Source organism: Tetrahymena thermophila (assembly GCF_000189635.1).
Source record: "Tetrahymena thermophila SB210 genomic scaffold scf_8254665, whole genome shotgun sequence".
Classification (NCBI taxonomy): Eukaryota; Ciliophora; class Oligohymenophorea; order Hymenostomatida; family Tetrahymenidae; genus Tetrahymena; species Tetrahymena thermophila.
In genome coordinates, this window is record NW_002476432.1 from 405,784 (window position 1) to 432,685 (window position 26,902).

The following is a 26,902-nucleotide window of genomic DNA, read 5'->3' on the forward strand; positions in this document are numbered from 1 at the left end:
TTTTTGTAGAAATTTTTTAAATGAAATGTAGATAGCAGCAACTGAGTAAATAAAATTAAGTTTAACTTTTTATACAAGGATTTTACAATACCAGAATAATATAGATATTATGTTTGTTTGTTTTTGTGGGTAAGTGTAAATAAGTAAAAATTTTGCAGACTCATTTTTTTAAAAGAACAAAAATTATTGAAAGGGGTAAGTCCAAAACTTAAAAATCTATTTTAATATAATTTTCATAAAGCATAAATAAATAAGTAAATAAAAAAAAAATCGTTTGCAATTTAACACGTTTTCTAATCATAAGCAATCATTTTTAATACTAAGAATTGTGATTTTTGTTATTTCATAAAAAATATCTAGAATTACTCATTAATTAGTACAAAATATTAAAATTGATTAGAAGATCTCTCTGATGATTCAAATTTATATGCATAAGACTTAAAGAATAAATTATATATAGGACTGATCTTATATATTTATTTATCATCTATATGCTTTATATTAATTACCTTGTAATAGAATAAATGAAAGCTGATTCTAAATTTAGTTAACTAGATAGTTTTTCTCTAAATAAATTAAGTACCTACCTACCTGATTTAATTTATTTAGTAGTAATCAATCTACTGCTTTATTTAATTTGATTAGATTTATTAAATTTTGATTAGAATTTATTAGATAGATACTAAGTTAAGGTTTGTGTTAATTTTCCTAGATATAAATTTTATTGTGCTTTTTAAGCAACAAGCATATTCATATTAATAAATAAGGTAACATATTTGGACTTGCTAATAAAATGTTAAAATGTAAACAAAGCAACTAAATTATTTAAATTATTTTCATAAAATTATTAAAAACAAAAAGTGAATTAAACCTATCAATACTTATTACTTTTGTATGATTATGCTATGTTAGCTATTTTTTGATATTAAAACAAATTTTGCAAACTTTTCTTTTGATAGATTAATTATCAAGAAAAAATACAAAACTCCATATTAAATTACAATATGATTAAAATTGAAAATATGATAAAATGTATGTAAGCAAATAAGTAATTCAGTTTTTCCTGTTTATTGTATGTTAATATTTTTAAAACTAGAATAAAAAGATAGACGATGAGAGCAATTAAATATCATTTTTGGTTTTAATTTGTAGGAAATTAATAAATTTTAATTTTATCTATTTTATTCTAATAGTGGGACATTTATATCAAAAGTAATTTAGTGCGTTTTTATATCACTTAAATGCGCTTATTTTGAAAATTAAGAATGTAAAATTAAATGTATTTCAAATAACAAATAGAAAGATATTATTTGGTTCTATTTATATGCAAAATAGATAGAAATTTCAATCTAAAAATTGTGTAAAAATATCAAAAGTAGCAAATCTTCCATGAGAATATTCGAACACATCAAAATTTTGATTTTCATATTATTATTTTGATTCATCCATGTGAAACTATTTTTAGAAGACTTTTTATTAAATTAATTTTTAATTTTTATTAACGTAAAAATTGGCTTTAATCATATTTTTAAATAAATTTTTACTTTTCCAATTCTTTTGTAAAAAATACAAGGACATTAAGAAGCCTAATTATAAATATTCCTTTTCTTACCATATTTTTTCCATTTGTTTTAATTTAACTGAAGTAATTTTTATTTGTTATTTCTTAACAAAAATGCCAAAAAAAGAATAAATAATTAAATTCAAATACTCTTTAATATCAATTGATTTTATAAAATGAACACACGTGGGGATTCAAATAGCTAATTTTTTAAGATTTATGATATTTGTAGCAACAAAGTTAAAAAAAAACAGATTGGTGGGTAAAAAATATTTGATTTTTTAGTAATTTGATAGAATTGTTTAAACACTTCTATTTACTATTTTATTTCTAATTAAGTTTATATTAAATAGAATCTCAACATTAATTTTTTAGTAAAATATTATTCATTCATTAATTCATTTCAAAATGAGAAATGTTGAACGATTTAACAAAAATTAATAAATGTTTTAATAGTAAGATATGCTTGATTTATTTATGAAATCAATATCATTTTTAAATTGGTAATTTAATTAATTGATTAATGTACCTACCTCTTTTACAAAATTTAATTTAAATAAAATTTTTAAGGTGGTGTGGTCATTTAATAAAGAGTTAAACTTCTTACATAGAAATCCAAGATTATCATACAACTAACTATTTTTCTATATCAAATTTAAGGTTTGTAATAGATAAATAAATTACTCAGTTAACAATTTCATATGAAATTATAATTCATTTTATCATTAATTTTTATCCTATTCTAAAATAAGATTGATTCTCTAATTACTTGAAAAGCCTAAGGAGTCTCACTACTATTTAATAATTAATTATTTCAAAATATAAAAATATAATAAATAAATAAATAAATTAATTAATACCTTATTAATAAATCAATTTTTTTATTAATGAGCTTTGATAATTACTCTCTTGTTTCCATGGAAGCTATGGAAGCTGATTATTAATAAATTTCTTGCAGTGCATAAATTTGCTTTGAAAATTATTTGTAAGAAGGAGAAAGAAAATAGATTTTCAAGGAAAATTTGCTTTCTCTTTCCTAATTTCACTCATAATAGTTTGATCATGGCACATTGAATGGAGTTAAAAAATATTGTAGCTTACCTGAATTTGTTGCTTGCAAATATGATCAGAAAAGCTTAAACAAAAAATTTATCATAAAATCTGCTAAGATCAAATAATAATAATAATAACTAATAAAAATGAATGATGTCAAATATTTGATTGAAAGGATGAAAAGAATTTATTAATTGAAATAATTACTCAGTTCGAATGAGCAGAAAGCTATGGAAGTAGAATCATATTTTAGTAGTTTAAAATCTAAAATTTAACAAAACATTTCATACTTCGATAAATATTCTTCTTTTTGGATTAAAAAAATACTTGATAACTAAATGAATAAGCAAATACTAAACCACTCAATAGAATATCAAAAAGAAATACAAATCTAAAATGAGACAATAATTGAAGAAATCAACCACATCAAATTCGAGGTTAAGTTTTGTTTAGAAAAATTAAGAGAAACTCCCATCTTTGCAGATATTTGCTAAAAAATTCTAATAAAATTAGAACAAAATAAATTCTCTAATAAAGAAATGAATTAATCTCAATCTGATTTATTTTTTACAGAAAAAATTTATTCATCCTATGAGATAAATGAATAAGAAGAAAATCAAAGTTAATTTGAAACCCAAGATACTTTAACATGCTTGGACTCTGAGATCAACTAAGGAGAATTAAAAAACTAATAAATGTAAAACTTCAGATTATAAGTAGCTTTTGCTGGTGTCAATTAATAGAACCTCTGTTAATACATTTCTAAATAAAATATGTCGTTAAAAGATTAAAAATCCTTTTGCGAGGAGAATACTGGTATAGTTGCTTTTTCAACTGCACTAGTTCTAGTATCTTAAAAAATTCCTGGTATTGATTTAATTTCACTTGGTTGCGTTGGATTGATCTAATCAATTGTTAACTTCAGTAACCCTCACAGAACTCTTTCTGGTTGTCTTAGAGAGCAAAGTATTCTGATGTCCTAAATCACTGTATGTGGAGGTCTTGGATTAACTGGAGCAGCTATAGGTTAGGCTCTTATTCCTGTCCCTGTTTTAGGAGCTTTAGTTGGAGGCTTAGTAATGGAATTTTTTGGTATTTATTTTTCTTCCAAAATCAAAGATTGGAACATCTCTTCAAAATAGTAAAAACAATGCAATTTCTTTGCTGAAAATAATGTTGAAGTATGTGAATCTAATCTAGATCAATACTACGAAATATTAGACATCAAAAAAGAATCATTAAAAGACAAGATTGTTCTTCCTAACTAAAACTCATTGAATAATTTACTTGGAAGAAGCAGTAAACAAATCTAAACAGAAAAAACTTTTGGAGATATTGAAAAATTTTAAATATATCTCCTTTATTGCTTATCATACATCGGTAATACAATATGGAAAAATAATAAAGAAATAATGGAAGAAGAAGAAGTCTTTAATGAATTATTTGAATTATAAAATAATTTGGAATCCTTCACTGAGTACTTTGATTTTGATTATCTGTCTATTGGAAAAAATCTTCATAAAATTTTTGATGAACTGAAATAAAAGTTATCTGTTGATGACATTAAAAAAATAATTGAAGAAATTGACCCTCTTTATATAAATGGCAACAATCTTATTTAATAACAACAAAAAAATTCTGTGATAAAATACTGCAAAGTAGAAAAATTTGCTTAGCTTTTGAAAGAAAAAAGTATTGATGAAAAAATAATTATTGAGTACCTTCCTAAATCAATTTATATTTTGAACTCAAACTAAAAACTAGATCTCTGGTGTACTTATATTTGTATCTAGCTTTTAAACCCATCATATGTCTTCTTAGATATTTTCATGATGAAAGTCAATTTCTAACTTGAATCTAAAAATTTATTCTTTTTAGACACAATTGATTAATATTACCCCATCATTAAAGAAATGTTCGAAGAAATTTGAATATAATTTTTATGACAATTAAAAATCCCATCCTAACTAATTAGACTAACAATTATCTAATGTAAAATAATAATCTAACAACCTACCTACCAATCTCCTCATTCACTAAAAAAATACTTACTATCACTTTCTTTGGCTTACTTTACTTTACTTTCTTTACTTACTTTACTTTACTTAATTTACTTTTATCTTTTAATATTTATAAATATGATTTATAAACAATATTTTAATTATTTTTTATATTTTATGTTGTAATAAATAAAAATATTTTCTCATATAAAAAAAAATATTTGTTGATTAAATATTGAAATATTTAAGATCTAAAACAATTAAACACTCTAACTCATTCAACTTAATTTTTAATATTTTACCCAAAAACGTTTTAAACAAAATATAAATTTAAACTTTCATAAAGTTAAATTCAATTAATGGATTTGATAGTACATAAATAGCAATTTAAATTTTACAAATTTTACATAGATAGATAATATCTAAAATTTGATTTATTTATATACTACATTTATGATAAAACTTAAAAATATTATTATTGAAAATTTAATATGCTATCAATTTTTATTCATTTTTTTATATTTAAATTCCTCTTAAATTTGAGAATCTCTTAAACTCGAGAATGATGGTATGCATATAAATAATTATAAAAATGTATTTAATTTTTAATTCTTTCATAAAATATAATAGAGCTTATTGTTATGTTCTAATTTAATAAATTATTAATTATTGATATAATAGATTTTAGTTTATTTTTTTTAATTAAAATAACCTTTAAATTAATTATTTACTACATTTGACTTTAAAAAAATAACATCTAACTGTAAGAATAGAAATGAAATAGATAAATTTAAAATCCCAATTTTTTCACACTTGTAATTTAATCTTTACTGATCAGATAATTAATAAGCTTAGCATTCATTAGTTTTTATTTATTAATTTTAAGATTTGATTTCATTCATTGATGTAAAAAGATGTTGAGTGTTACATAAAAAAAACTAAAAATTGTTTTTAAAAGTCATTAAATCCATATTAAATAACATTTTTAATTGATAAAATGACTTAAATTATTTGGTTTAGTAAATTATTTTACAAATGATAAGTATAAATAATTTTGTTTTATCCTAAATATTTGTTAAAGATTAATTCTTATTAGTTATGATTTTATCTTTAATGTAAGACATAATAAGAAAAAATAAATGATTTTTTGATCTTAAAAATAAGTAGTATATCTTACTTTTCTATAAAAAATACAAATATTTTAATCCTTGTCATTTATTGAATCAACAAAAAAATAGAGTTTTTTTAATAATAAAAATATTTTATGTTATTATTTTTCATAATTAATTAAATAATAATTTAATTCACTTTCAACTAAAAATATTGATTAGTATTTCTAAGAATAGGATTATAAAAAAATAAATCAAATTACGAGTTTAATATAGAAGATAAGTATCAGAATTTAAATTGTATCAAAAGCTTACTTCTATCATTATTAAATCTGTCATATTTCTAATTAATTTGTTTTGATAATTAATTATCAATAAATAATAATAAATTTATTAAAAAAAAACAATAGATATTATTTTTAATATTAAAACCAATCTTGATATCTTTGAATTTGAAGCAATCTTCTCTACTATGAATACCTCTTTTACCAAGGCATGTAATACTATGCTAGAATAAATAATTAACCACTAAAAAGATTCTCTTGATTTTCAGAAAGAAATAGATTTAAAAATAAATTTGAGAAATTACTCAGAAAACTAAAAAATTTCAGGATTAGTAACTATTTAGCACAATAATAATATAATCCATATATTAATTGATCATTTTATACAAATTATTAATCAAGTATTTCAACCTACTCCTTCTCATAATCAACAAGCTTTATTATCATAAAATCAAATAAAAATACAAAAAAGTGAATATTTAAAAATATTGATAACACATTTAATCTAAAATATTAATAAATAAAATGAATTTATTCCAAAAAACTTAATTAAATTAATTTCAAAAACATAATTAAATCTCAATAGTAAATTATAGGAAAAATCTCTAACAAATTTCATGCCTTATAAAAAACTTTTACAAAAAAAGAAAAATTAAAATAAAAATGTTAAACAAATTTTATCTCAAAATCAATAAATTAAAGATTTTTCTAGACAAAAATAAGATTAATCAAAAGGTGAATGTAAATAGCATAAAAAGATTTAGATGAATTTTAATCCAGAAAATAATAAATTAGATAAATTAGTAATCGAGTAATTTATTTTTACATATAAAATGATTTTAAATAGAATCAAAATAGTTCTACAATTAAAATAATAATTAAGTTTAAACATAAACAGATTGAATGAGATTAAGAATTAACTAAATAGTTTAAAACCAAAAATTGTTTAAAAAGTGCTTTTTGTAGAAAAGTGTTGTTCTACTTAGCTAAATTAAATCATTATGAGACAAATTAATAATGAAATTTAAATACGCTACTAATAATTCAAATAATAAATGACACATTAGAATAATTAAATATATCTTATTATAAATCAAAAGAAAAAAGAAATATTTTATATGTTCAACACTACTTAAAAAGATAATAATGTTTACTAGATGTGCAGACAGTACCTACTTTCATTTGAGAAAAATTTAGTACCAAATCAATTTTAAGAAATCTTCAAAGATACTGAAATGTTTCACCTTTTAAATGGCTAGAGCACCTATTTAGTCTAATTATTTTAGATAGAAGTTTAGTATAATTAGTAATAGGTCTCATAAAATATTAATTAAAGAAATTTGAGCAGTTTGAATTTAAAAACTTAAAATAATTTTACAAAAAATAACAATTCAGACAATTCTTAAGTAATTAAGCTGAGTTTTATGAATAACCTAAAAAGAATTTTGAGAACAAAAATGACAGAAAACAATATTGATAGATCTTAAATTATCATAGAAAAATGTGTAAAACTATATTTAAATTTGATAGACATTTAAGTTATACCAGTACCAAAACTTGATGGATTAAAAATGCAAATTAAATCTATGGGCTAGCTTTTATTGAAGAGAATAAAAAAAATATAAGATGAAATTGAGTTTGAAAGAAAGCTTTAGTTTCTGGTAAGCTCAAATGCTGACATAAGTGAGTAAAATATTAATTAATATTGCGAAATTTTTGAGATTAGTATTGATTACATAATAAAAAATATTAATTGTCAATATATTTTTAGTATTGATGAACTTATTGATAAAAATTAAACAAAAAAGGCAAAGAATTTAGGTTTACAAGAAAAATTTTAAATCCTATTAATTTTATTATTAAATATTTTTGGAGAGTAAATTAACAAAAAAATTGAAAATTTTTATGGGAATTTTAAATATTAATTATTTTAATAACAAGCTAATTGCTTGAAGAACTATGTTTAAAATTTTGCTATTGACAAATTCTCAATAAGTAAAAAATTATATAAAGTTACTCAAACAATTACAAAAAAAGTAAATCCCACTTAAATATCAAAAATAATAGAAAAATTACCAATAAAATAAAAGAGTTTTTTGGAAAATAGTTTATCTTAGTAAATATCATATTGTACTTATGAAAAATTTAGTGAATTACTAAGGTCTAATTAGATAGATGAAAGTATAATCATTTCTGAGGTCCCTGAAGCAATTTAAAGCTATAATTCACCATTTATATTGGATATTTGGTGTAGCTATATATGTATTTAAATATTAAATCCATCTTTTCTTTTTTTAGATTTATTAATGATGAAAGTAAATGCAAGCTTAGAATTTAAAAGAATATTCCTTATTCATGCTCTACATGAGTTTTAAGAAGTCTTTTAACACATGCTATAATAATTTTGCAGATGATTATTAATTTAACTTAGCTTGTATTGATAAATAATATAAAAATATATAAAGAGTAAAAATTATACCAATTTTAAATTTCTCTGACTTTTATAACTATTGCTACATTCTCTTATTCTGATCTTAAATTTACATTTTTATTATATTTATCATGTATGTTTTAAAGTAAATAATTGTAGTGTGTATTATATATTTTATTCAAAAACATATAAAAATACCTCAATTTCAAAACTTTTTGAAATAAATAATCATTTCCTTTATATTTTATATTAGAAAACAAATGACTCTGGTAAAGGAGCTTAATAGAAATATTTCAATTTTAATTTATTATAAAAATTAGGATATTTATGTCAAATATAAATTAATGAGTGATTTTATGTTTAATATATTCATATACCTTATAAATTAGTTCTATTTTCAAAATTATGAATTAATAATTAAGATAATATTTCAATAAGAAATGTTAAGAAATTATTTGGTATTATTTGTATGCAAGATAGAAATTTCGATCAAAGAATCGTTTATAATAACCGAAAGAAGTAAAGTTTCTATTTTAGATTATATCAATATTTTACATTTCAATAAATATCATTTATATTTTAGATTTTTTTCTTTTTTTTTGATAAAAATGTAAAATTTGGCGTTTACAAAAATTTAATACTTCATTTTGATTAATATGTAATAGATTTTACACTATAAATTATTTTTTTATTTCAACCTTTACTTTTGAAAGATATATATATTATTTACCTATAAAAACGTAAGCAATATTTTATTCTCTCAAATAAACTTTAGTCTTTTTTTATTTGATTGGAGTAATTTAATCAATATATTTACACTTTCTGAGCTAAAAGAGCAAAAAACTGAATATATTTTTTATTTATATCAGCAATTTTTCACAATTTAAGTATGCGTGTGGTGTTTAAAGCTTAAATCTTTAAAAATTAAAAAAAAATAAGGATAAATGGTTGCTTGGAAATATAAAAAAACTGATTATTTTATAAAAATATTTGCTTTTTTAGAAATATAAAGGTTCGAAAGTAATTTAATAGAAAGTTTTTAACACTTCTATTCTACTATTTTATTTCTAGTTAAGTTAATGGCCAAAAGATTTCAATAAAAATTCAATATAAAGATAGTAATTTTGTTTTTAAAAAAAGACTCATCGTTAAAGATGAGAAATGAGGAGTGCTTAACAAAAATTAATAGCAGTTTGAAAAGTCAATATATTGGTGTAGGAATCACTTTTTTTTAAATGATTAACATTTAAATGAAATAGTTAATTATTATATCTCTTCTTACAAAATTTAATTTAGCTAATGTTTTATAAGGGTTAGAATTTAATAAAAAGTTAAACTCCTTACAGAGAAATCCAACGATTGAAAAGTAATAATTTTTCTATGTTCTGTCTGTCTCAAGTTTGATAATAGATAAATATATTAATCAATCAATCAATCAATCATACAATCAATAATTTCTTATCAAATAATAAGTCATTTTATCAATTATTTTTTTTCTTATGCTAATAATTCAATAAATTGCTAATTCTTTGAAAGCCAAAGGAGTTCTCTCAGTTTTTATAATCATTTATTTCAAAATATAAATTTAAAATAAACAGATAAATAAAAATAAAATTTAAATAAATTCATTTATTCTTTATCATAAATAAATTTTTATAAACTCTTGTTAATGAGCTGTGGTATTTGTTAACTTCCTTCTTTCGAAGCAGATTGTTAATAACTTGATTGTAGTACTTAAACTTACTTTGAAAGTTCTACGTAAGAATCAGAAGTAGAAGTAAAGGAAATTCTAAAGGAAAATTTACCTGTCCTTATCTCGTTTCATACATAATAATTTTAGTAAACTGCTTTAAATGGTATTAAGAAAAATTTAAGCTCTCATGAATTTGTTTCTAGCAGATAAGATGAGAAAAGCTCTAATAAATAACTCAACAATAGTTTTAATTTGATCAAATAATAACCACTAAATAAGATGGGTGATGTCAAATACTTGATTTAAATGTTGAAAAGATTTCATTAATTGAAATAAATGCTTATTTCAAACTAACAGAAATTTTTAGCAATGGAATCTCATTTGAGTGATCTAAAATCTAAGTTATAACAAAGTATTTCGTACTTCGACAAATACTCTTCTTTTTGGATGAAAAAAATAATTGATAACTAAATGAACAAGCAAATTCTAAATTACTCTTTAGAATATCAAAAAGAAATTTAAATCTAAAAAGAAAGAATATTAGAAGAACTCCACCAAATAAAATTTTAAATTAAATTTTGTTTATAATCATTTAAAGACACTCCTATCTTTGCAGATACTTACTAAAAAATTCTAATTAAATTAGAAGAAAATTAATATTCTAATAAATAAATTAGTTAATCTGAATTTGACTTCATTTTAACAGAAAAAATTAATTCCAAAAATGTGCTGAATGCATAAGACGAAAACCAAAGTGACATAGAAACTTAGGATACTTACACATGCTTGGACTCTGAAATTAACTAAGTAGAATTTTTAAATGAATAAGCAAACTAGGAAAGCTTTAGATTAAAAGTAGCTTTTGCAGGTGTCAATTAACAAAACCTCAATTAATACATTTATAAGTAGAATATTAAATAAAAAGAATAAAACTCCCTCTATGGCGAGAGTACGGGTATAGTTGCAATTTCAACTGCACTTTTTTTTGCATCTTAAAAGATTCCTAATATTGATTTAATTTCTCTTGGCTGTATTGGATTGATCTAATCAATTGTTAATTTCAGTAACCCTCACAGAACTCTTACAAGTTGTCTTAGAGAACAAAATATTCTGATGTCTCAAATCACCATATGCGGAGGTCTTGGATTAACTGGAGCTGCTATAGGTTAGGCACTTATTCCCGTCCCTGTATTTGGAGCCTTAGTTGGAGGTTTAGTTATGGAGTTTTTTGGTATTTATATTTCTTCCAAAATCAGAGATTGGAGTATTTCCACATAATTATAAAAACAAAGTAATTTTTTTGCTGAAAATAATGTAGAAGTAAGCGAATCCAACCTTGATCAGTACTGTGATATCATGGATATCAAGAAAGAATCATTAAAAGATAAGATAGTCCTTCCTAACTAAAACTCATTGAATAAATTACTTAGCAGTGAAAAATAAATGGAAACAGAAAAACCTTTTGGGGATATTGAAAAACTTTAAATATATCTCCTTTATTGCTTGCAAAATATAGGTTTGAAATTATATGCATGCAATAAAGAAATGTTAGGAGAAAATACCTTCAACCAATTATCAGAATTACATAACCAATTAGAGTCTTTCACTGAATATTTCGATTTCGACTATTTGTCTATAGGCAAAAATCTTCATGAAATTTACAATTAACTTAAAGAAAAAATATAAGTTGAAGACATTAAAAAGATAGTTGAAGAAATAGACCCAATTAATATTGATGGTAACAATGTTATTAATTAATAACAAGAATCGATTAAAAAATGCTGCAAATTAGAAAAGTTAGCTTAACTTTTGAAAGAAAAAAATATCGATGAAGGAATAATTATTGAGTCACTACCTGATTCAATTTAAAAATTGAAATCAAACCAAAAATTAGACCTCTGGTGTACTTACATTTGTATCTAACTATTGAGTCCTTAATATGTCTTCTTAGATATTCTTATGATGAAAGTTAATTTCTAACTTGAATCTAAAAATTTATTCTTTTTTGACACAATCGATTAATATTTCCCAATAATTAAGGAAATGTTTGAAGAAATTTGAATATTCCTTTCGTTATATTATGATTGAAAACTAACTATTTAATAATAAAATAAAAATCCCCTTCATAATTATATCAATAACTTCTTAAAATAATTTTATTAACTAACTAACTAACAAATTTACCTTATAAATATATAGTTAAAATTTAGTGTTATCCCTTTATATTTTATAAAAATGTTTCTTCATACATATTCTATTTAATTTAACTTGGTACTTTATTGTTTCTAATTATATTAATGAAAAATGAAATTTACAGTATAGTGGTTTCTCATATATTAAGGACTTTTTTCAATAAATTGTGAATTAAGGACTAAATTTGATCAAAAGTTTTTATCTGAATATGTCCTTAATATATGAGAAACTACGGTATGGAGTTTTCACTTTTTTATTACATAAAAATTATAAACAACTAATTATCATTCTATACAGAACAGAACGCAGTGATACATAAGTTACTCAGTAAATATTCAATTCAATTTATTTTATTTTAATTCGTTTAATTTATTATTATTTTTAGGTATTTTTAAAATATATTTGACCTATGTTTTAAATTTATTTTTTTGATTAATGTGTGAAAAGTAATATAAATGAAAATACTTAGTTGTATTTTTGTCTTTAAAAAAATGTAAATGTTTAATTATTCATTATTATTTTTTAAAAGGATTTATCTATTAAAGCTAATGAAAATTAAATTATTATATAAAAGAATGAAGAAAACATTACAAATAATATATTTATTTATTTATTACTTAATTATATATTTGTTTTGTAAATTAATTTTTAATCTTGTGGTATTTTCAATTAGAAACAAATTTTATTACTTAATTATCGTATAATAATATAAAGAAGAGGAGTGTTTATTATTCAATTTTTAATTACCATAAAAAAGTGCATAATAAATTTAAGATTAGTAGAAATTTAAATAGAGTAATATTATGAATGAATAAAAATAAACTATTTAGCAAGAAAAGAAGAAAGATAATCCAATTTTCGAATTGGAATGTTCTATACCATAAATCTCTCAGCAAAGCTCGATGAAGAGCATTACATTAATAAAAAGCATAACTAACATAATACCTGATTTGAGTTATACTTCATCTAGGAGCAAAATAAAACTAAGTAGCTAATAGTCTTTATCTGAAATGAGCCCAATAGAAAGAATGAACTATTACACATCAAGACTAGAAAATAAAAGGTAGCAATATGAAAACGAAGTTAAGCAGAATATTTAGAAAATAAAGATAATAAGAATGAAAGAAGAGAAGCTAAAAATAAAAAATCAAGTAAATATTTAAATAATTCTACTTTAGTAGTAAATAAAAATATTCATTCAATGTCAAACATAATCTTGCATTATTTTAATAAACAGCAAAGTCCAAACGTAAAGCATGAAAAATCATTTGTTATAAGAAAGTCTCCAGATGAATTTGATAAATAAAAGTTTCTTCCTTAGCCTTAAGAGGTATTCAGAATATTTTTATTTCATTTATTGATTAATTTATTTGTTTATATTTGATTATTTTACACATTCATTCAACAAGCATTTGTTAAAAACTGTATTTATTGAATAGATTCAAAAGCTGAATGCCTTATAATACAAGAAGGAATTTATTAGAATTAAGCAACATCCGGTGAATTAAAAGTCAAAAGAATTAATATAAAAAGAAAAAGAACTACAAGATCTACTCAACAAGGAGAAGGGTTGGAGAACTCCTAGAAGCCGTCTAGAGCTTTTCAACGAAAACGCGAAATCTTGTAGTCCTTCTCCACTATCAAGGCATTCTATGCTAAATAGTTCCTATTAAAATACAAGTCCATCTTCTTAAAGAAGAGGAAGCAATCCTACATCATAATAAGGCTCTTTTTAAGGAGGCAGACCACTAACCCCAAGCTCTTAAAAGATACTAAGAGGATCTCTTAAATTTCAATAAATCTTAATTGATTAAAAATAAAAGGATAGCAATAGTATTATTAAATCAATTTTAAAGTCAAATAAAAATAAAGAAACTAACAAAGACCATCAATAGACAACTTAAGAAATCTCTTCTATTCAAATTGATTAAAACTAAAGTTAATTAATCAAAAGAGTTAATTTTCTTAATAGCGAAAAAGAAGCACCTATCCTTTTATTTTGACCAATCAATCAATTAATCGATATAAATTCGACAAATAATTTGCCGATTCCCTAACCACTTAGTTTATATTATTCCAAATTAAATTTAATTCATGCTTGTAATTAAATTCAAGCTTACCAATTAACTAACTAACTAACTAATTAATTAATATCTCATTTATATTTACAATTTTCTTTTATTTTGTAGAAGACTATTTCTTTCATTATTAATAAACAGCTATTGTTAAAATAGTGAACTAACATATTTAATTACATTAAGAATTATTAATCTAAATTATTTATTTATTTTTTATTTAAAAATAATTTTCCTTTTTTAAAATGAATAATTTTGGTGAACAATTAAAAAAATACATTTAATTACAACTAAAAATTAATTTAATTTTAATTTATTTTAATAAATAATTCAAATAAATTTAATTATTAAAAAATTAATAACTAAGAAATATTTGTAGATATGAGCAGTTTTTTGCAATCAATTTTATGATTATTTTAATTGAATATTTATTATTGAGCAGTTTTTTGCAGCATTTGTATTTATTATTTTTATTAAGTATTAGACAAAATTCAAATTTATTTTTAAAAAAAATATTTAATCAATCATTTTAAGATGATTTTAATTGAATATTTTTTTACATTTTTAATTGATTGTTTTTTAATAATAACGATTATATTTTATTGCTTTAAAAATAAAAAATTTATATTGAATAAAAATTTATAAAATAAATATGACTACTTCACTTTTTGCAAATATTGCTTTAAATATATACATAGTTATTATTCTATAATAAGCTAGTTCAAAGCTGAAAATTATTGAATTATTTTAAAAAAACCTTTGCAGCTAATTAGATACTATAAAAAATCTAAAAATAGTTAAGTTTAACCCTTATTATTGGCAAATTTGTAATAGATATTTGAATTTATTAACAAAAGGGATAAAATAATAATTACATTTTAATTTGAGTTTAGATCATAAATTCATTAATATTTTTTATTGAAAAAGAGTCTGTGTATGTATGTGGATACTCTAAATTTGTTGTTAGATTAACTTACAAACATTTATTTCTTTTTATTATTTGTTTGATTATATAGTTGAAATTTAAATATTTATTTAAGTTATTTTAATTGTTTATTTGTTTTATTCTTTGTTTTATTTGGTTACTCACTCACTCAAATTGTTTGCTTAGAAATTGCTAGAATGAAATTACGCATGTGCATGTAAGATTTTATGAATTTTTCTGTTTGTATTTTAGGCAGTTCGAAAATTTCTTTAGGTTCGATTGGAGTAAATCTATTAAATTCTATTTTTTGATTATACTTTTCCTTTCCAATATCAAATTCTTCATACAAATGTTAACCTTAGATTTAGTTTAATTAGTTTATATTGTAGTAAGCGAGGTATTTTGAAGTGTTCACTGTAATTGTAGATTCGTCAAATGAAATATGTACAGAATAAATAGGGTCTCTACTTTTTAAGCTTTATAAATTTACAGATTGAATTAATTTTAAGTTGTGTAAATCCCACAATCTTATGTCTCCATTATCTTATCCCGTTATAAAGTAATATCCACTATAACTCATATGCATACAAGTTACAGGGCTATTTAATTCTAATGTTAAAGCGCATGTTCCTGTTTTCAATTCCCAAAATTTAATCTTATTATCTAAAGAAGCAGTAATTACATATTCCAGATTCTCAGCAAAGTCTATTTAAGTTACATCTTTTTAATGTCCTATTAATACCTTAGCAATCTAAGGTCTATTAGTAGTCCAAAGCATGGCAGTCTTATCAGCTGAGCAAGAGCCAAATATATAACCTGTTTTTTTTTTAAAAAATTATCTTAAATCAATTAAAAATTATTTTAAATTAAATTTTATACATTTTATTAACAATTATTATATATATTTCTATGTATGAATATTTTAATTAAAATTTTTTTACCTTAACGAGCAAATTTAACATTCCAGATGGTATTTAAATGTCCCTTGTATATGTTGAGACAGACATTAAGTCTAACATCCCACAGTCTAATAGAGAGATCAATAGAAGCAGATATAAAATAGTTTTCGTTATATAAAATGCTAATTGAGGTGATAGCATCCTCATGTCCTGTGAATTTGGTTCTGAATTTGATCTAAACACTATTTGAGTTGTATTATTCTTAATTTTCTTCTCCAAATATTATGTCAGATTAATTACTGCTATTCGTATTTTAAAACTTTCCAACATCAAAAAGATATATCTATGAATCTTGAGTACCACACATTATAATATTCCCGCTTTTACTAACTTCAATACATGTAACAGACTCATTAGGATCATCTATCCTCATTTTTAATATGCTTGGATGCTAACTATCTGACTCTATATGCTTTCTTTCAAGGAAATCGTTCACCATAAGAGATTTTTCTAAAACCTATTTTAATATCAGAAAAGATTTATTTCTTTGTTTTTTATTTAAGTTTTTGATTTGACATATAATAGAATATCTTAAATAATGCTTTTTTTTAATTTAAAATTTGAATGCACTTTTAAATGTATTTTGATGCTTCTATTTTTTTTATCTGCTTTAAGATTCAATTTCTAGACACTTAACTAAATTAATCAATCAAATACTATTAATTTATTTATCGTTTAATTTTATGTTTAATTTAATGCAAATGTTAGCTTATTTTATAATTTAAATATAAATTAAGAATTTAAGATAGGCTTACTGAATAAACTAGATTGCATTTAGGCTTAACTTCGTTGCTGTTGTTAGAGTTTAGCTGATCAAGATACTCATAGGCTTTTTAAAATACTTGAATTTCGCTTGTTTTTACTTTGTCTTTCTTGACTACTTCTAACTTATGAAATAGATTAATATCATCAAAGTTAGTCAAAAAGTTTCTTTCACGTTCATTATCTTCTTTATCTTTTGAAATATGGAACTAATAATCATTGTTTTAAAGAGATGGAATAGATTAATTCTTATTAAATGCTGATGGTATCCTTTTTTTTATGTACTTCTAAAATATGTCTCTGCAATAATCTTGTGTTCCCTAATTTTCATTGAAATAGCAAACAATACATTCATATGAGTATAAAGAAATATAGATTTCGCTGTATTTTTCATGAATTTGCTTAATTTTAGACATTTCTTATTCTCTTTGATTTCTATTAAGGAGATATTTGCATAGTTTATCGATTAAGTCCTTGATATCCAAATTTAAGAACAATTAACCTAAGCTAAACATATAACTAGCAATATTAACAATTTACAATTGCTGCTGCTGCTATTATTATTGCAAACTTTCTAATTTCCAGCATTCATTATAAAGCTCGTAAATGCATCTAAATCCTACCCATTCTAAATCTTTTCTGATTTGCATTAACATATCCTGCATCCACTTCAGCATTTCTCTGATTTAGCCTAATCTCTTTTCAATTTTTTCAAAATAGTTAATTTGCTATTGAGATTAATTTCTCATTGCCTGCATACTACCTGATATATTGCTTTAGCTACTCATTTATATTCGGAAAAAACTTTGAATAAATATCACTTGATATCTTACTAACTCTTTTTCGTATTAGTTTGCAATTATTTTTCAACTTAAATACCTATTTTTAAGCTAAGTTTCTAATTAAATCTTAATCAATTATTTTTCGCTTATCTAAAATATTTATATTGAAAGATATTTAATTTAAATATAAATTTTTGATATAATTTATGGATTAATAAATTAATACAAAATACTCATGTATGTTTTTAATTAATATTGCTTGTAGGCATTTAAATCAATCTAAATATCTATCTGACTGATACCTTCTTTTTAATTCTTCTACAAAAATAAATAAATAAATAAATATCCATCAACTTGAAATTAATTAGATAACAAAATATTTTTAAAGCCTTCTATTCAATAATTATTTAAAAAAATAAAATTAATGCAACCAAATTTTACCCGCTTAAAAATATATTAAAAATAGTTTCTTTTATCATTTAAAAATATTAATTTTAAAATAAAATTATTTTTAAAATTAACTAATTCCTATAACAGCAAATTTATTTCATTTAAATATACCTTTAAAAGAAAACAAATATCTTAATAACCTAAAAAAAATATTAATTTCCTTCTTTTTAATAATATGATATTAATTTAATAGATTTAAATAATTAACAAAAAAAATTAGGAATTAAATAATTTAACTTTCTTCTTTTCTTATGTGTTTTGAAAATTAATTATATTTGTAACTTAAAAAATAAAAAAATAAAAATTTAATAATAATAGATAGATAGATAGATAGATAGATAGATAGATAGATAGATAGATAGATAGATAGATAGATAGATAGTAAAATATTAAATTTTTAATGAAAAATGAGTAAATCACATTTAATTACATAACGGGTATCATACAGTAGGCTTTAGCTAGTTATTTATCCAAAACCTCCTACTATATAATTTCGGAAGAAAAAAAAAAAAAATCTAATTTAAAAGTTTATTCTTTTGCATCTTAAAATTCTAAATAAAAATCTATTTACCAATTTAAACAATGTAAGTAAATAAAGTTTCTTTTGTTTAAACAAACAAAAATAAATTACAATCAAACTTCGTATACTTACTCAAAAATTCTTTGGTTTTTAAATTTAATTGTTATATTATTATTTTATTCTTTAATGCTTATTTCAAAAGTGTTTTAATTAATCCATTTAAAGTTCGCTTAAATACCATCTACGAGCTTATATCCTTTTTCAATATTCCAGATCTTAAAAACCTTATCTTCTGAACCTGTAACAAGATATTTTCCATCTTCAGAAAAAGCAACAGAAGTTGCTCCTTATATTTCTCCCTGAATTTTACTAAGGATTTCAAATCCCCTTTCTACATTAATTATTTTGCAAATATTATCTTACGAGCCTGTTGCTAGGTACTTGCCATCTGCTGAAAAAGAAACAGATATTATCTTTTCACTATTATTTTAAATTACATTTATTAGCTAAAATTATTATTCTATGCTCCAAATTTTGCAAGTGCTATCATAAGAGCAGGTTGCTAGATACTTACTATCTGCAGAAAAAGCTACAGATGTTACAATTAAACGATGGCCTTGTATAGTGTTAACCAACTCAAAATTCTTCTAAACATTCCAGATTTTGCAAGTTTTATCATATGACCCAGTTGCAAGATACTTACCATCTGGTGAAAAAGCGACCGATTTTATCAATAAATCATGTTCTTTAATAGTATGCATGAGTTTAAATTATTTGCTTACATTCCAGATTTTACAAGTATTATCTTCTGAGCCTGTTGCTAAATACTTACCATCAGAAGAAAAGGCTACAGAAGTAATATAGTTTATAAGTGCGTCTATGCTTTTATATTGCTTAAAATCTTTTTTAACATTCCAGATTTTAAAAGTTGAATCATAAGAACCTGTTATTAGGTACTAGCTATCTGGAGAAAAAGCAACAGAAGAAACGATCCAAGAATGTCCCTTAATAGTAGAAATTAATTCGAATCCATTTTCTACATTATAAACTTTACAGGTGTTATCTTCTGAGCCAGTTGCAAGATACTTACTATCCTCTGAAAAAGCAACTGAGGTAATTGTTGAGTTATGTGCTTGAATCTAACTAATAAGTTCATATCCTTTTTGTATATTCCATACTTAATAAGTTTTGTCTTCTGAGCTTGTAGCGAGGTACTTGCAATCTTTAGAAAAGGTCACTGAGGTAATTGCTTAAGTATGTCCTTATATTGAGCTGATGAATTCAAATCCTTTCTCAATATTCCAGATCTTGCATGTTGTATCCTTAGAGCCTGTTATTAGATGCTTGCTATCAGCAGAAAAAGATATTGATGTAACAGACCAAGTATGTTCTTGAATTTTATTCACTAGCTCAAATCCTTTTTCGACATTCCAAATATTGCAAGTGTTATCATTAGATCCTGTTGCAAGATATTTCCCATTTTTAGAAAAAGCAACAGAAGTAATTATTTCACTGTGTCCAGAAATGGAATTGATGAATTCAAATCCTTTTTCAACATTAAATAATTTGCATGTAATGTCTTTAGAGCTTGTGATGAGGTACTTGCAATCTGCTGAAAAAGCAACTTAAGTAACCATTTCGGTATGCTTTGAAATTGTGTTAACCATTTGAAATTCATTTTCTACAGACCATATTTTGCAAGTAGAATCCACAGAGCCTGTAGCCATATACTTACCATTTGCAGAAAAAGCAACTGAGTTTATTTGTTAATTATGTCCTTTGATAGTATTTATGAGATTAAATGCATTATCTGGACTTAAAATTTTGAATGTTCCGTCTTCTAAACTCATAGCAAGATACTTGTCATCTGAAGAAAATGCTAGTGATGTTATTTCAAAAGTGTCTCCTTGTATTGTACTGATCAAATTGAATCCTTTCTCAATATTCCATATTTTGCAAGTACTATCAGAGGAACCTATAGCTAGATATTTCCCATTCGTAGAAAAGGTAATTGTTGTAATATTTTATTCATAATTGTTAAATACATGAATGAGTTCAATTTTTTCCCCTATTTTCCATAATTTACAAGTTTTATCCATTGAACTAGTAGCAAAATGCTTTCCATCAGCAGAAAAAGAAACCGATGTAATCCAACCTCTATGTCCTTGGAAAGTGTGCTTTAGTTGGAATTCCTTTTCTACATTCCAAACTATACAATTATTATCTATAGAGCTGGTTGCAAAATACTTACCATCATTAGAAAAAGAGACTGAATTGATCGTTTCAAGATGTCCTTCAATAGTGTGGATCAGCTCAAATCCTTTTTTAACATTAAAGATTTTACAAAAGCAGTTATCTGAACCTATTGCAAGATACTAACTATCAGCAGAAAATGTAATTGAGCTAGCTGTTTAATCACCTTGAATTTAATTAATTACTTCAAATCCTTTTTGGATATCAAAAATTTAACAATTGTTATAATCATAACTTAGCGCAAGATATTTTCCATCTGCTGAAAATGAAGAAATGCTTAAATTACAGGAGGAATCTTCTATAGTCTTTTCTAAAGATAGACTTGGCAAATTATAGATTTTAATTTAATTATTTGAAGAAGTAATAATTAAATCGTTAATTAATAAGGATTATTCAGCTTAAATTTTGGTCTTATCTAATATTGTGAAACCATTCTCAATATTACCGTAATGTATTTGATTGTTCTCTAAGGTAATAGCATATTTTTAATTATGGGTCGAAAAGCTAGCTATCGATTATTAGAATGTATAACAATTAACTCTTTCAAAAGTTTGAGCATCTATTTCAAAAATAGATTTCTTTGCCGTTATAGCAAATATATTTTTCTTATCTATGTAATGAATACTACTTAAGTTGGAGTTAGTAATCTGATTTGATAGTAATATTTTACAAGGTTAACCAGTGTTATGACCTATTTCAAATTAGTTGACATAACCAGTTTTTGTTATTGATACTAAAGTGTCCTTGTGAAATATAACCTAATTAAATTAATAGCTATAATCAGTATCAAAATACTTTTAGAAAGCACTCAGCATAGCATTTTTAGTGTTCGAAGTTTCAAAATTGTCTAAGTATTGTTTTTCAATTAAGGAATTTTCAAAGTTGCAATCTTAAAATTGGACAACTTTACGAGAATGAGAAGATATGTAAGCTTAAGAGAAAGAACATTTTTTGAAAGTCAAGTTAGGATAAGAAAATTTAGAAATAAATAATGCTGATAATAAATTAGAAGAGCCTATGTCTATTTAACTCTTTTCAGTGTATTTTGAAATTTTAGATTTTTTCAAAAATTAAATGTATCTATTTGTTTAAGATATTTCTTCCTCAAAATAATTTTGCATGAAAGACTTAGAATCTAGATAAGGTTTCATTAACTTGTAAAGCTTCAAAAGAATTTACTGCTCAGAAGCATTTTTTTGGCTGCTCATAATGATTTTTTGATTGATGTTAAATTTTTTCAATTCAGATATATCTAATTTAAAAATATTTTCTTTATGCTAATCAAAATCGAATTTCATTGCTCTAGCAGCAAAATATTCAAAAAGAGATTTATGTCTGAACTCAAATTCTGGTGATTATTCTTTAATAGATGCTTTTTATTCTTGTGGTTTTTAAGAATTTTCATCTTCAAAAGTCAATTTAATTCTCGTTATAACTCTTGAGTCTACATAGTTAAGCAAATCTTATTTTAATTCTTCTGCTTCTATCTCATTTTCCTTAAGCAATCTTTAAATTTCATCTCGCAATTAAAAGTTTAAAGAAGTACTCGTTATACTTAAGAAATTAGATTTTATCCCTTTCTACATGAACATTTTCATTGCAATAGATTGAAAGTATTCAAAATAACATGATTGTATGCTGGAAATTAATTTTTAGTCTTTCTTATTTGCTATTTTTTATTATTTTTCAATAAATAATTGAGATTATTTTTTAAATTGCTGCTAGAAAAACAAATCCTGTATTTCTATCTAGTCAGTAGCTGCTTCAAATGTGTTTAACGTATCTTAATCATTGAGATCTAAATCAGTCATCATTCTTGTTGTGAGATACAAGTTTATAGGCAACTTTAGTAATTCCAGCAATTATTTATTTTTAAAAATTATTTATTAAATTTTTTCGTAATAAAATTCATTAAAACTCATTTATTCTTTTATCTAAATTTCTTTCTTAAACAATTTAAAATAGTCTTAAATGTCAGATTCAGTGATTTTTTCAAGTTTTACAATTGAGAAAGAATCATTCTATCCTTAATTTCCATGTTAGTCATAGTAATTAAAATACACTTTAGCATCTGAAACAGTTATTTTCTCTAACCTTGAAGTGACTATTACTAACGTATTGGCCCACTCATATAATTTAAGCACTTTAAAAACCTTAAAATAATCACCTGAGTATTCATCAAAGCCATCTAGCATGATTAATTTATTTCTTTCAGATTTTTTTAACCTTTCTATTTCCTCTGTCTTAATGTGAATGGATTCTAAGTATTTCTCAATAGAAGGCTTTTAATTATCCAAAGAGTTACATTTAATTATGAAAGGAATGTAATCAGATTTGCTGTCTGAAGTGTATCCAGAAGTGCGATTCAATAGCTCAACTTCTAGTTTTTTTAAAAGCATCGATTTTCCAGATCCTCCATCTGCTAACACTGATATTATTTTGCAAGGAGACTTATTTTCTTTATTTAGTTATTCTTCTTTTGCATTATCTGATGAATCTACATAATTAGGAATTAAGAATTAATTAATAATTTGCTTGATAGCATCTTTTTCCTATGTATCGATTTTAAATCCATCTTCATAAGTAATCTATTATTTGACATATAAATGGATTGCTTCCAGTAGTACATCATCTTTGTGGGTAATTTAAAGATTTTTTTATCTTTATTTAACACTTAATTCCCACATTTCAACAAAATATTTAGCTAACTATTTATCAATATCGCTTTCATTTTGAATTTCATAAGCAAAGTTATTGTAAGATTATTCATCATTTAAATGCTTCGTCATTTGCTTTTTGAATTAACTTATTTAAAGTAAAATTAACTTTTTATCAAGATGATTATGAATAAAGTCTGCCATAATTTAATTTCCTTCATAAATTATTTTAACTGATTTTTGTTTTTCTTATAAATAGTTGGAGACAATACTTATCATAACTTCATCGAATTACCCTTTGCTCTGTTTTGAAGTTTACAAGATTTAAGCAAAGTATAACAACAATTAAGCTTTTATATATCTGAATTAATGACTCTAGGCAATTAAGCTAGCAATGTTTTTAAGTTTGTCAACAATACTATCAGAAAACTCTTTGACCTACAAAATATTTGCTAAGTTTAAAATGAGTTCTAACTTATCCTTTTATTATAATTTCTCAGTTAGTTCTACTAAGTTATCATTTAATTACTACTTAGATAATAAGTAATTTAATTGCATGTAAGCAAAAAGAAGAGTATCTTTGTTTGTGATATTTATAGATTCTTCTAAATAAAAAATAATTTCCTAAACCGGATCATTCTAAAGAAGATTTTAACCCATAACTTTAAGTTTTCTAATCCACAATGCTTGTAAATTATTAGCTAAATTGCTAGTGTTATAGTCAGTATAAGTTTCAGCTGCGCTATTAACAGCTACTGTCGAAGAATCAGAAGCTATTTAATCAGCAATTTATTAAATTTCTTTAATGAAATTTTTAAAGTCATCAAAATTTATTTCTGTTAAATTTTTGATAGCTCCAGCGATACTCACAAAACCAGCGCCAAATTTAGCCACCTAAACCATCTTCTTCATAATTTTGTAAGGAAAGCTTTAGTTAAAGGTATCTAAGCCTTATCTTTAAGAATTTAAAGTAATTAAAATCTCAGTGTATTGATATAGGTCCAAGCATGGATGTCTTTCTCTATTTTCTTTGCAGTATATGCTTAGCTTTTATAGATATTAATTGATTTAATCAATGTCAGATTAAATGGATTACTTTAAATTATTTTATTTGATAATAAGCATGTAATTGATTAATAAATTGATAATGTCAATCACCTTATGTCTAATTTCTTATTAGACAATTTGTTCTCTATAACGATACAGAGTTTCTTCAATTATTAATCTTACATCTGTCTCAATAACCTTTTCGCTAACCTTTTCAGTAGTAAAATATTCATCATACGATTTATTAAATTTTTTAAAGGACGTTGCACTGTCATCAAATTCATCTTTTTCAGAATATACTTAAAACTTTTCCATCAAATATTGTTTTTCATTCATAATTTGTTAAATTTACTAATCCTTTTTAGGAATTGAAAACACCTTAGCCTTACTGCCACAAATGCCTCCTCCACCTAATATTTTTGGAGAATCCAATTTACTTTTACAAAAATTTTGTTGTTTCCAAGCCAATTTTATGATCTTATTTTTATAAGACTATATATTGTCCTTGGCTATTAAATTTAAAAGATTTTATTATTGCGATTAAGATAAGCTCAAGTTTAATTATTATTTTCCAACTGTAATTTGAAATTAAGAATATTAACAAATATTTTATTTCTTTTCTAAATTTTCTTTTAATTTTTCTGAATATTCATTATTATTTAATTTTTGAGACATATTAAATGGCTTTATAAATAAATTTGCTTGCTTCTTTTTGGTACAACTTAAAATGGGGTTTGTGTCTTTTTGAATTTATTTAATTTAACTTAATGTTTAATGGATTTTTTTATCTACTACTTCATTGTAAAAATGTATTATTTACTATTTGAATGCACGTTATTATTAATCATTGCTTACTGTATCTAAATCTTTATAAATCTTATAACTATTTTAAGTTTTATAAATATTGTTCTTTATATCTTTTCTTGAAAGGAGAGCTTTTATATTCTACTAAAGCTCCATAGTTAATTCGTTTTTAATACTATTTTATGAAATTATATTAAATTATACTTTTTCTTAATAGGATAAGCCTAATTATTATTGCAATGATTTTACTAAATACAATGAAAAAAGTTTTTTATTATAATAACCGCTCAAGAAAATTAAAATTTCCATATTTGACTCCTCTAATCTTAATAAATTTAATGTTTAAAGCTATTACAAAATAAACATATTTTTGTTAAGTTTATTTATTTTGGAGCTATCTAGATCTTAAATTAAGCAATAACAAATCTCATTGTTTATGTCCAAAACTGAAAGTTGCTTAGAATCTTTTGTTAAAAGCTATTTTAATTTAACAATCATTCTTAGTTCTTTTTAGAATAGATCCAAATAGTATTTCATTAAAACTCCTTTCTCAGATTGATCGATTAAGAAATGTTCGAAACCATGGTCCTAGATAACTTCTTAGCTGAGTACATAATTTTTAGTATAAACTCTCTTTGAATTATCTAATTTTTAAGATTTAGAATCTATCTTTTTACCTTTCATTATTCTTTTTTGACTTTTTATAATCTACCTTGCAATTAATTAACTTTTTTTCTTAATATAATTACTAATTAATGAATTAGAAACGCCTATTTAAACCAAAAAATAGATATATAAAGAGTTGTATCTTATTTGTATTATTGATTGTATATTTAATAAATGTAAATGAAAATAAAAGGCTTGTGTATTGAGTTATTTCTGAAATTATCGCAATTACAATATATTTAGTATTAATATTAACTAAATGTTGAATGGTTTGTAAATGCGTTATAAATAAATCATATAATCAGAATTTAACAAACAATTTAAAACTAATATTTTATTAATTAGAAATAAAATAAAACAATAGTATAATAACAAAATTAAATATTCTATTAGAGAATCCATTAACCATAAAGCTTCTAACTGAATTAGCCATATGAGAGATATGAGTTCTCATTAAAACTCTATTTCAGCTAAAGGTGCTTTCTTTTGTGTATTAGATATAAACTTTTTACACAATATAATAAAAAATAATATTGCTTATTTATTTATAATAGAATTTAATTTATAAGCATTTTTTTTTTTTAAGCGTTAAAGCTACTCTGAGCTTTATGCTCTTTTTGATTTAATTGATCATTTAAATTTCTTCAAGTGTAAAATAAAAATATTCCTGTTCGTTTT

General features: G+C 22.8%; 5 protein-coding genes across 5 annotated transcripts; 3 read left to right on the forward strand and 2 right to left on the reverse strand. All coding sequences in view use genetic code 6, as the record gives it.

Annotated features, from left to right (window-relative positions):
• Positions 1-2,448: 2,448 nt before the first annotated feature.
• TTHERM_00227120 (hypothetical protein) lies at positions 2,449-4,545 on the forward strand (the record flags this gene model as incomplete). The annotated part of the gene is made up of 1 exon (XM_001014243.3): positions 2,449-4,545. The coding sequence occupies one exon, from the start codon at positions 2,449-2,451 to the stop codon at positions 4,543-4,545; it is 2,097 nt and encodes a 698-aa protein (XP_001014243.1).
• Positions 4,546-10,107: 5,562 nt separating this feature from the next.
• Positions 10,108-12,192, forward strand: TTHERM_00227140 (hypothetical protein; the record flags this gene model as incomplete). Its single annotated transcript, XM_001014245.3, has 1 exon — positions 10,108-12,192. The coding sequence occupies one exon, from the start codon at positions 10,108-10,110 to the stop codon at positions 12,190-12,192; it is 2,085 nt and encodes a 694-aa protein (XP_001014245.1).
• Positions 12,193-13,127: 935 nt separating this feature from the next.
• TTHERM_00227150 (hypothetical protein) lies at positions 13,128-14,327 on the forward strand (the record flags this gene model as incomplete). The annotated part of the gene is made up of 3 exons (XM_001014246.1): positions 13,128-13,475; positions 13,562-13,654; positions 13,764-14,327. 3 exons carry the CDS (start codon positions 13,128-13,130, stop codon positions 14,325-14,327), a joined length of 1,005 nt encoding a protein of 334 aa, XP_001014246.1.
• Positions 14,328-15,493: 1,166 nt separating this feature from the next.
• On the reverse strand, positions 15,494-17,833 carry TTHERM_00227160 (transcription initiation factor TFIID subunit 5; the record flags this gene model as incomplete). Its single annotated transcript, XM_001014247.3, has 3 exons — positions 15,494-16,140; positions 16,266-16,740; positions 17,039-17,833. The coding sequence occupies 3 exons, from the start codon at positions 17,831-17,833 to the stop codon at positions 15,494-15,496; spliced, it is 1,917 nt and encodes a 638-aa protein (XP_001014247.1).
• A 1,077-nt stretch (positions 17,834-18,910) lies between these two features.
• On the reverse strand, positions 18,911-26,242 carry TTHERM_00227170 (WD domain, G-beta repeat protein; the record flags this gene model as incomplete). Its single annotated transcript, XM_001014248.2, has 1 exon — positions 18,911-26,242. One exon carries the CDS (start codon positions 26,240-26,242, stop codon positions 18,911-18,913), a length of 7,332 nt encoding a protein of 2,443 aa, XP_001014248.2.
• Between the last annotated feature and the right edge of the window lie 660 nt (positions 26,243-26,902).